The 11,918-nt window shown below is 35.2% G+C and overlaps 1 protein-coding gene across 2 annotated transcripts; it reads right to left on the bottom strand.

Moving 5' to 3' along the window:
• Window positions 1-33: 33 nt before the first annotated feature.
• LOC145691129 (uncharacterized) lies at window positions 34-9,743 on the bottom strand. 2 transcript variants are annotated; one of them, XM_081766862.1, is made up of 4 exons: window positions 9,631-9,743; window positions 8,062-8,120; window positions 2,336-2,462; window positions 34-430 (listed from the first exon to the last, which is right to left on the bottom strand). In XM_081766862.1, exons 1-4 carry the CDS (start codon window positions 9,659-9,661, stop codon window positions 147-149), a joined length of 501 nt encoding a protein of 166 aa, XP_081622988.1. In that variant the 5' UTR covers window positions 9,662-9,743; the 3' UTR covers window positions 34-146. The 2 variants fall into 2 exon arrangements, with proteins under 2 accessions (XP_081622988.1, XP_081622987.1); XM_081766861.1 differs by lacking the exon at window positions 9,631-9,743 and adding an exon at window positions 8,864-9,400.
• Between the last annotated feature and the right edge of the window lie 2,175 nt (window positions 9,744-11,918).

Here is an 11,918-nt window from a genome sequence, read left to right as displayed (position 1 = left end):
TTATTTCCAAATCACAAAAAAAAAAAACAATAGTGTGATAGTATTAACACATTTATTATTTACAAGAAAAACTCAAACAGAACTACTTACAGCGGGAATTTTAAACTCTAAAGGTACAGAAAACAAACAAAACGAATGCCACGCACTTATACCGCGGAATAATTTCGCTTCATCAGAATATCTATTTCTTTTTCTTGGATTTGAAGTTCTAATAATCTAAGTTGCTTTTCATGCTGCTCTGTCTTCTGTGCGATTTCCAGGTCTAACAATTTCATTCTCTTTTCGTACTCTTCTCGTTCTTGTTTTGATTTTTCCTCCAGCCTAGCCATTTTTAATTCTGCATATTCTTCCAGTTTCTTTGCTGTTCGCACAAAACAACTTACAAGCGCCTTCCTTTTCCTCGGACTTTTATTCTTCCTCAAATAATCACCTTAAAAATAAAACAAATGTTCTCAGTTGACATTTGATTACAGCCCAGAATTTTAACAGTTATATAGTGCACAGTACATAATAAATGTATAAAAGGACAACCAAATGTGTGATATGCCATCCATGAAGTTCCCAAATTCGTTATGCTTTCAATGAAAAGAATGCGTGCATTACTAAATATATTGGGGAATGATAGTTGAAAAGTAAATTAGGTTAAATATGCAATTTTCAAAAAGCAATGTGGCATTTTGGGTTTAAATAAAGCTAAACAAAAGCAAAATGTATTAGTGTAGAATTAAATTTAGGCGGCTGTTTTCCTCGACACGCACCCTGAGTATTCGCATCGGACTTTACAAAAAGCACTAGTGCACAGTTGAAGCAGTCGAAGGATATTTCTAAGCAGTTAATTCAACAATTTACTTTGATCCTAACCTCAAATAAAACTGATAATTATTCAATTTTCCAAAATAGGTGCGGAATATTCCTAAAAAATTGAAAAGTTTACGAAAATTGTTATGAGTTTTCGAGTTGCTGAAGATTAATACATTTGTTCACTGATTTCAACCGCAAGCAAATATGAGCTTCCAATTTGTATTCTCCAAACTTTATAAAATTTGAGAAATTTTATCGGACTATGAAACATGTTTTCTTAATCAAGAGATGAGTCTCTTCGGAGATCAGAAATTCTCTAGACATGTGTAAGCTTTGAATTCAAAATATATATTAAAACCAATGCAGTATACGTGAATATTTTCCCAACTATCAATGGTATATTTTCCGTCTGATGAAAAGTTTGATATCCACTAGAAAACGCATACTAAGTTGTGCAGAATCTAATATCTACTTTTCATTAAATATATCCTAAAATAGATGCATGTTTGCTTCACCAATGCAATAGTACCTAAATGGGGAAACCACAATTTTTAGTTCAATAAGTGTGTGTTGGAAAACTACGATGCGCTATGCCCCACGAACGATTGTGGTCGAGTTAATCCTGGCTTATACATAATCAATGCACGAAGTAGCTATTATATTTATCTAAGAATGTTCCACACTAACAGAAGTAGTACACAAATTGTCTCACGATGGTCTAACAGTAAAAGTGCTTGACCACCAAAAGTGAACATGTCGCTTTAGCGTTATTAAACGTGTAAAATAATCAATGCCTTATGGTCTATCCATTGGGTTGTTGCACTATGAGATTTTGTTACTTAAAAAAATTTTATTGTTGAGACTATATTTATAATTTTTTTTCTTTTACTCGATTGTAAATTATAACTAACATACGACGAGTTCTCCCTATAGCAAAGAAACCCGATAAATCTAGATCTACGTAACTCCTGGTAACCGATTGGTTGCAGAGCTAAATGTAAGAAAATCATGCACTTCTTAGAAATTAGCTCATTCATTTTCAGTTGGCAAACAGTAATACACGCACCCTTCTGAAAGAAACCTTATCCTCACAGACAAGTCATATGGATTATCAATTCATTTTCCTTTTGCTCGATAAGTTGAAAACGCCACACTAGTGAATCCTCATTGATGAAAGGACAGAACCATCTGGCCTGTGTAACAAACTACTGCACAGCAAAATGTTCATTCAAATGATGTGAAATTTTCAACACTATCTTTCTGATATACTAACGGAGAGTACTTTCAGTGTATTTTAATATAATGTAAATGTAATTTTTTTTTCTATCAAGTTGTTTCCTGACTGTTCTGTAGATTTATCTATAACAAGAAAGAAGTGTGTGTTACTGAAAGATTGCTACAACATTATTTTCGAAACGGTACAATACTTCATGATATTTCGTTTACTTCCTTAAGTTCAAACGTCTTCCTTTTATACAGATAGAAATACAAAGCAAACATTAATTATAAATTTACTACGTTGAAATTCCCTTACCATCCGGTCGATCACCTTCCAAATTGTTTCCTTCACTATCATTGTCAATTCCCGGTTCTATGTTACAAATAACTTTTTTGCTGATTGAAGTATTTAGCAACTCTGGCTCATTAGCATTAGACACCATCTAAAACAATATGAAAACATGTTAAATACATTATCCAAATTCGTCTTCACAGACTAACATTTCACCCAATTTTAATGCAATTTCAGAAGAAACTATTAGGATCTTAAAGTTCTATTTAATAAGGTTGTTCTATCCAAATCCACTTACTCTACATACTAACTCTATGGCTCATGGATACCAGAGGATTGATGGCGCAATTCACAAAATTTTGTATTGACTTCTGTTCTTGACCAACTGGTTCCAGTTTTTTCTTTGTATTTCAATTTCAGCTAGATGCATCTTAATACTGTTCTTCTGTCTCCGCCTAGGTTTTCCTAACGATCTTTACCAATTAGATTGCCAATTGAAATTTTAAAATCGTTCTTACTTTCTTCAATTCTATCTACCTGACCTGTTGCCCTAAGTTTCCTTGACTTGATCTTAACAGTGTTTGGTAAATTGTACAAATTATGCAGTTCCTTCTTATGACGTTTCCTGATTCCCGTCTCTCTTGGATCCGAATATTTGCCTCAGAATTTTAATTAAACACTTTATTTTTGCGTTTTCCCTTAAAGTAAGCTACTATGTTTCTCAACCATACAGCATGATAGCCATTATTATCGTTTCATATACTTTTAGCTTTACATTCTTCGATAGAATTCGCAATAAACAGTACTTTGGGCAGAATAAAAACACGAATTCCCTTGCTTTCAGTCAACATTTAATTTCTTGGCGGATGGCGTTTTGGCCCGTTAACGTTGATCCAATAATTTAAAAGTATCCACTTTCTCGAAAGTGTTATTTTATAATTTAATATATCCATAATTTGCAGTATTGCACCCACGACAAATTTCCATTTAGTCAGTTTTCTTTGCATTTGGTTTTAAGTCCATGTCCCTGCAGAAATTTTATAATACCTCTGAATTTACTTTTATTCTCAAATCATCCCTTATGAAATTTCAGGTTCACTAATTGAATATGATCCTCACGAAAGCTGAACGCATAAGGATCGTTCTGATAAAGGATGAACGAAGTATGACATTCATCTTAAATTATTTCAACCATCGGTGTCCTGAAAGTAATCCCATCTCACAGCTACTACTCTCCTATCCAAATTCAACAGCCCCTGTATCCCGGAGGATAGAAGAGTTGCAACTGCGTTGGATGAGATTGCTTTAAAGAGGGGGTGGTTGAAATAATCATCGATAACGCTCACACTGCGTTCACTCCACATAACAATCTCTATGCATTCAGTCTTGGTAAGGACCATCTTCAATTAATGAACCTTAAAATGGAAAACACCAAAAAAAAATCATTATAAACATCAAAGACCGTTCGACCTAGACAAAAACGAACCACAGTTAAGAATTTCTGATCAAATTTAGTGCTAGATAATGTCTCACACAACTTTCATCACATTTTAAATTTGAACTCAAAATGGACACAGCGAACGCGGTAGATTCTGTTATAATTTTCTCGACTATTACTTGTGTAGGAACATTTCATTCCTATCTGTTGCGCTTTTTATTATTTTATTCGACTGTCTAAGACTTTCGCTCCACCTTGTACAGAATATATACTGCGCATAGGTTGAATAAATTTTCTTGGAAAGATCTTACAACTTCTAAATAAATATTTTAAAACAACTGAATTCTTTTATGACACAGATGTTGCTAGGAAAAATAATTTAACATGCATGCCAATACCACCAGATTAACACTTGCAAACTTAACAAGTTGAATTTTTAAAATAGGAATAAGTCAGATTATGACATATTTTAAACCTAGATATCCAACGAAAATTGACAATATCATATTTATTGCTCAGTGATACAAACTAGAGACGACACAGCACTACAAACATTCTTTTAAATATCTACAACGGCAAGAACGCAAGTGAGAGTGGCGTGACAATAAACATCAAAAAGTATCTTAGTGTCCGATCAAATACTACAATGATGGTATGATTTTAAATAAATACTATAATCTTACACGAGATTACAAAGTGATATTTTGTCAGAAGGTTTCGTTTCTTAAGACGCTTATTTAGGTATCACATCCAATCATGTACATTGTTTTCGATAGTCGTAACATTACAATGCCGTTTATGGCAATTTTTATCTGAAACCGATCTCAAGACTTGAAAAGCATGGGTATAATTCACTATACTGCTTAAAATGGTGTATTTCTGCAAAAGAGTGTTATAATACTTGTTGCACTTCTCTGTTTCTACACAATAAACATTTGCAGTGATTTTTTTATTACCTTGTGAAATACTTCAGAGATAGCTAATTACCGAAAACACTTCCTTTCGTTCATGTGTTGTTCCTAAATCCTTGAAATTTGCAAATGTATCTTGGTATGTTATTCGTGCGCTTAAAACAATGATTCATGTTTGTACACCATCTGTAGGTTCAATGAAGACAGCGCCGATCAGTAGAGAAACGGCTTAAAGATACGATGCATATTTCTCAAATGTCTACGACGTAGCTAATAAAATTAAGAATAAAAAGTAGCTGAAAGTGCTGGCCGTGTGTAGAATGGGGAAGGCGCGCGATCTGAGTTTGACCGAGGGTAGATTGGAATGGTTCCGAGGCTCGGCACGAGCATTTCGGAAACTTCACGACTTGTCGGGTGTTCGAGGAGTGCTTGGTGAGTGTCTTCTACAAGTGGCGAAACCATGGTGAAACATCCAAACGTCGAGGGCTTGGGCAGCCCCCTTCACTACAAATGTAGGTCGTCATAGGCTGGGCAGACTGGTGAAACAGGACAGGCGAAGAACTGGCGGAACTAACATCAGACTTTAATTCTGGGCAGAGTACAAGTGTGTCTGAACATTCCTAATAAGGGCCTCCGCAGCCGACGACCCATCCATGTGCCAATATTAACACGACGACATCGGCGACTGAAATGGGCACGTGGCCATCCCCACTGGACCTTGGCGAAGTGGCAGTGTTGCATGTTCTGATGAATCCCGATACCTTCCTCATGTCGATAGAAGGGTGCCAATCCGTCATCTTGCAGGGCAACAGCTCTTTGACATCTGTACAGTGGGACGGAGACACGCTGGCAGCGGCTCAATTATGCTCTAAGGAACATTCAAGCAAGCATCCATGAGTCTAGTGGAGCTCGTTCAAGGCACCATGACGGCCGAGGCGTATCGTACACTGGTTGTAGACCACGCACCACCTTCATCACGACCGAGTTTCCCAACGGCAGTAGCGTTTTTCAACAAGAAAACGCGCCATGTTTTCAGGAGAGGACTGTGACGGAGTGGTTCGACGAACAGAGTAGAGTTCCAATTGATGTGCTGGCCCTCCACCTCTGGGATGTGATTGAACGTGCCGTCAGAGCGCATCGCGCACTCCCGGAATTTATGAGAATAGGCTGACCTGTATGTGCAAATGTGGTTCCAGCGACCTACCAAGACCTCATTGCTTTCATGCCATGACGCATCGCCGCTTTTATCCGTGGCAAAGGAGGGCAATCGACTATTTGGTAATTGGTCATTATTTTCTGGCTGATCAGTGTATACTTGAATATATAATGACAAGGTTATACAACAAAGTATCTATCATTCCTGAAGTATTACTCAACAATAAATCAAATGTATTGAATTTCCAAACTCACTTAAATAGTAAATACTGTTACTTTCCTTAGCAGTACAGCACAATCAGTATCTATGTACATATCTATTCATCCAAACGTTGCAGTTCTTTCAAATCCCGTAATGTATCCTATACATTTAACCACATAAAGGCAGTTGTGAAAATTTTATTTAATGTCTATATGTAAATGGACATGGTTTGCACCCTGAGTTATTAATTAGCCTGATGCATTAATTAATTGCATTATCTTTAAGACACCAGCCAACCTTTAAAACGAATTTAGTTTATTATTAAGAAAAAAACTACATGAGCTGACAAATTATTGAGAACTTCCTGTAGGGTAGAATGATTAATTTTGGCATGATTGTACATTTTCGCGACAAACCCACAGGAAAATTGCCAAAAGTAAATATTTTTAATTTTTTAGGGGTCTAAAGGTATACGAAGATATCACCACGCTATTTAAATGGGCATTTTCTTGGGATACAAATTTTGATATTTTAGATAGTTGAAATAGGAAAAGAAACGATAGAATTGTGGGTTCGAGAGTTGCGAGTCTGTAAACCGAGCAGACAGTGGGGCGAAAACCCGGATGGGAAGATTCAGGAAATATTAAGAGCAATTTCGCGAAATTCTATGTTGATGCAAAGACCGATAGATAAATGTGAGGCCGTCAGCCGAGCAAAATTAGGGGTCTAGAGACGGAGCACCCAGCAAGTCAACGATATAAAAGCATATTGATTTGATAGAAGAGTATCAATTGCTAGTGTGCAAGTTCGTCGTAAATTTGACAGTTATGAGATCAAAGGGAGCCCAAGGAGATTTACCTATTGAAAAACATTTCCCGAAGAAAAATAATCTTAATTTTTTACTAAATTCAATACTAGAACATATGAACTTAAGAAGATAATCACACCCAATAGCTTTCTAAGGAACCTCCATTGCTCTTATCGAACTATTTTACCATATATCACCATTATACTATCGAGCTTATAGTTTTGTTTACTCAATGAAACACTCGTAAATTGTTTATATTGGTCTACGGAAATAAAGATGCATTCAAGTGTTTTGAACACGTCAGTTAACAATCAAATCCTGCGACGGATGATTAATGGAAATGACAAATCATAAAAGAATTGGTGGGACGATGAAGTGGGAAAAAACCCACGATATTGTCCAATACAACTCACATGGATTGAACTAGGAAGCCTCGCACCAGAGGTCAGCACTCTACCACTGTATGCTTGAAGAGCTCACGCCGTTGGTAAATTTTGTTAGTTTAGATTGGCTTCACTTACTGGAACATAATGTTGTGTATGTTACTTGCTATAACATCACAAACATTCGCAACCAGGGGAATCCGATGTGTGACGTCACTCATAAACTGCTTGCTTCTGTTGCCGTGTCGATTTTTACATTGTTTGAAACTTCGTATCTCTGTAGGTTAAAAAAAAATATTTTTTTTTTTCAGAGATTATTGGTATGTGTTATACTGAATACTAGTTCTACACGATGGTATCATTAAATCACAAGTTTTGATCAGAAAGGAATTGTCCATTACACAAAATAGTGTTTGGTAGTTATAATTTTAAAAACGTTCCCGGAATTACATAATTTTAAGGAGTGTTGCTAATTTTATCATTGTTCATTGTATTTCCAGAACGAATGAGATATTAAATTGCTGTAAACGGAATAATGATTTTCATATTTATTGGTAAATTTTATGTGATAATGTGAGATACGAATTTTCTAAATAAAAACTACTGAAAAGACATCAATGTCTTGTAATTTTGTCCCTACATTAACTAATTTAAAACTTACAAAGAAGAATTGAAACAAATGAGAAACAAAGTTACCTGGGCATCTATAAAGCTTAAAAGATCTTTAGAACATTGGTTTACAGAAATATCGTTCCCTTCAGAAATATTTAATGCTCTTAAGCAACATTTGACAGCTATAAAATGTTAAATATCAAAGCTTGAGCTGAAGTTTTAGAAAATATATATATCTCACCTCAACCACATAGTTCGTTTCATCATCATCCGATAAGTCATCCCGGTCAAACATTTCACCTGTCAAGAAAAAAAAAGTTTAGGACAAAAAGGTTGAAAATTGTATACTTGGAAATTTATAGAAACCGAAACCGCAAAAGATTAAAGTAGCTTCAGAGGACGGCTTACATTCTCTATTCTGTCCATAACTTCCGTATATGAAATAAACAAAAATACCTCACTTCGATAAATAAAGAATGTAAATTCAGTATGTAGAATTAAATAATTATAAACGAATAAAATAAAATAATACATCATCTGGTGTGATAGCAATGCATGAAAAGACATCTGAACAATCAGGTCTGACAAAGGTAAATAGGGTAGGTGCTATGGAGGAGGCAAAAGAACTACCGAAGAATTCATTGAAACGAAACAAAATCTAATCTAAAGTAAACTGAACTAACCTAATATTACTAAAAATGAGCGAAATTCTATCATTTTTTGGAAATTTATGCTGGATCTCTACACTAGCATAAACTAAACTAACCTAATGTGAACAGAATTTAACGAAATTGTAACACTTTTTCAGAAACAATCGCTGGATCCCTTCTGCTAAACATTAGCCTAAGTTAAATTGCGAAAGCGTTATTGACGCAGATTCAAATGCCTAAGCTATGGAGAATTGTGTGTGTGAATGAGTTCTGAAATTATAGATTGGTTTCGTAAGCATAGGTTAGATTCAACAGATATTGCGTTAGTATAATCTATGTAAATTCACGTGGACATAAAATTAATCATCCATCTCTCAAATACAAGGTTCTTACTGTTGCTGACAGTATCGCTATCTATGCTGGTAGGCGTTCCTTCCGTACTCTCACACATCACTTCACGCAATCGCTCCCACGCAGGACCCCAAAGCCTTACAATTGTATTCATTCCTGGATCTTTAATCTTGTCCTCTACCGTTTTCCTTCTGATTTCCTTTTTCACATTCTCGTACTTTTTTCTCAAGCATTTGAAATCCCTCGGAAGACCTCTGTTTAAAGAATTGAATTCCATGGCAATTCTATGCCATGTCCTGTTCTTTGCTCTCCAAGTGGCTGCGTCGCAACTTTTATCCTCAATAACATCTTTATATTTTAATACTGTCTTAATCAACAGCTCTGTCTCGGGATAACTGAAATTATTACTTCTCGTTCTTTTCTTGTCTTCCATTATTGTAAAATACACATTGAGTAGTTGAACATTTTACAAGATAGTCTACCCATCAACCACACTACCTCAAACAAATCAATGTAAAATCGAAAAAATATTGCCAGCTCAAGATAGGATTTTACTATGTGCTGCTTAACTAAACAGGACATATAAACCTACGTATGATTTCAGGGTTGGAATTATTTTCCGTCAAAGGAATATTTGTAGCCCTTTGCAACGTTACGCTCAATAACTCTTCCTATAATTATCGTATACAATATTTTAATTGTACAGATTGAGAATACGGACCCATAGGTTTGTAAAATTCACAGATAAAATTTGTAATAAAACTTTCATAAACCACTGTCCAAAATATTGATATATGTTGTGTTCTTACCTGTGAGATACGTATCTACGTAAATATACATTAAAGAAAGTGTTACATGTAAACCATTGATTCCTTCATAACGTAATCATTAAACACAGAATGCAAAGCAAAATGTAGTGAAAAAAAGTATCTCAAAACAGTGTGATAAGTGATGATGTCTAAACACATAAGTATCCCACAATAAAAAGATTACATAATAGTCGAATTTACGTAAGTAATGTGATGTGATACTTTAAAAAACCAATGTGCCCATCAGGTAAGTATTTTATGCTATATATAATTCTTTTCTCCTCATAATCTATATTATTATTATTATTATTATTATTATTATTATTATTATTATTATTATATAGATAAAAATAAGTATAACGATGTTTAACAACTTTGAACGTAAAACATGTAAAATAAGCAGCCTTATTCCAAATGAGACACTGCAAAATTTGAAATACCACAAAGCAATGCAAAACAAGCAAAAAAAATCTACTATTGTTATTCTTGTTCTGTCGAAATAAAACGCAAATTTAAGCATATTATATAAAATATTATCACTGTACGATGTGAAATCAAAGTTAAAAAGTTGGAGTTGAAAATAATTTACAATCCGGCATTTTTGAAACAGTTTTATCCCGAAATGCACAGGTCATGTCTCAGCCCGGTAACCAGTCCAAAAATGTAGAGGCGGCTCGATCCAACCATATTTAGTTCATTCCCAAATTGTAATACATTCGCAAGCCGTGAAAATTTGAGGAGGTAGTAAAATTTTAAAAGGGTCCGCTCCCCTACACCACCTGGATATGGGTCTGTCATGTCTAGGCACACCACCCAAGATAATTGTCGAAAAATTATAATGCTTTAATGAATTACTCTCTCATTGTCCTCCGAAAGATTTGCGCTGAGCAACATGCCATTAGCATAGGTGAAAATGAAGAGGGTCAGCTGAACTTTGAAATATGGCAATTCTCTTAGGATTTGCATATAAACAAAGCATCCGGGCACATCATATAAAAGCTGCAGTGCAAAAAACGTAAACCAACATGTGCTACTTGCCACTGAAAAGCGCGAGGGTAGCATAACTGAGTCAGAGTAGGGCCTACCAGATAGACCCGTGTATTAACGCAGGGCGCCTCCGAAGAAAGCAGGCGCATCTACTACTTCAGTATATGCGTAAGCGAGGGTAAGGATAACATGTGGGTTTTAGCAATGATATGAGTTCAAACAGTATTTGTACGGTAGTGGTCCCAAAATGTTAACGCTACACTTATAAAATACAGCTTTTGTACCCTGTGCAGGAATACTCAGCCGATGCAAAATATTTAATAATCGTCTTTCCTATACACTCAATTATTTATCCGTTTTAAACCACTTATACTTGTAACCTTGCACTTCTGAACGTAAAATACAACACGTATTATTTAATGTTTAATACCCGCAGAGATTTGTTATTTTTAAACTTGCCTTTCTATGGTAAGTTCTTAATTTTACGTGTAAATTCTGTAACACGTGTGTGTTTAAATTTGACCAGCACAATTGAAAAAAAAATTCACTTAGGATGAGTCAGGTATAAGTGTTTTGCATGGGGAATGGATTGCTTGAAATGCACAGTGAGGATAGCCAAATGTTGTTTGCAGCAAAAGAGATGCTTCACAATTTGGGGCGTACATCAGTGACACTAGTAAATCTTAATAGTGAAAAGCCAGTACATAACCAAACATGTAACTTTAAAAAAAGGAGTACAGATACATCTACTGAAAGTTCGCAATCCATGGCTTTCTTTAATGGTAACGCAGAAGGCAATGAAAACGTTTCGGAACACAACAAAAGAAACGCAAAAGTTATCCTCCCAATTTCTCAATGCATGACACCACAAAAGAAACACACACATTCAACAATAGGCGCCCCAAGTAGTAGTACGTGTGTGACCAATCGACAAAGGCGATTACCCGAAAAACTCAGGAATAATGATTTTTTATGCGACGAGACAATAACATCACTTCTAAAGTAGTTAATGGGGAACATGTATCTAAGTTTGATGAAAATCTAAGCATCAAAGAGATAACAAATGCTCCACTCATCGACACAGATACCTCTTCTAGGTCAGTATGCTATCAATCAAACCAATATAATACAGTTGAACTAAAGGTACTACATCAGAATATACAATCCATTAGAAATAAAATAGATGAACTAGACATACTAATCAGAAACGACACTGAGTTGATGAACCCAGATGTAATTTGTATTACCGAACACTGGTTGAGGGAAGATGAAATAGAGTATACAGTCCTACCAAATTATAT

The sequence above is a fragment of the Thermobia domestica genome, chromosome 7 (assembly GCF_964235325.1).
Source record: "Thermobia domestica chromosome 7, izTheDome1.hap1.1, whole genome shotgun sequence".
Taxonomy (NCBI): Eukaryota; Metazoa; Arthropoda; class Insecta; order Zygentoma; family Lepismatidae; genus Thermobia; species Thermobia domestica.
This window is presented reverse-complemented; position numbering and strand designations above follow the sequence as displayed.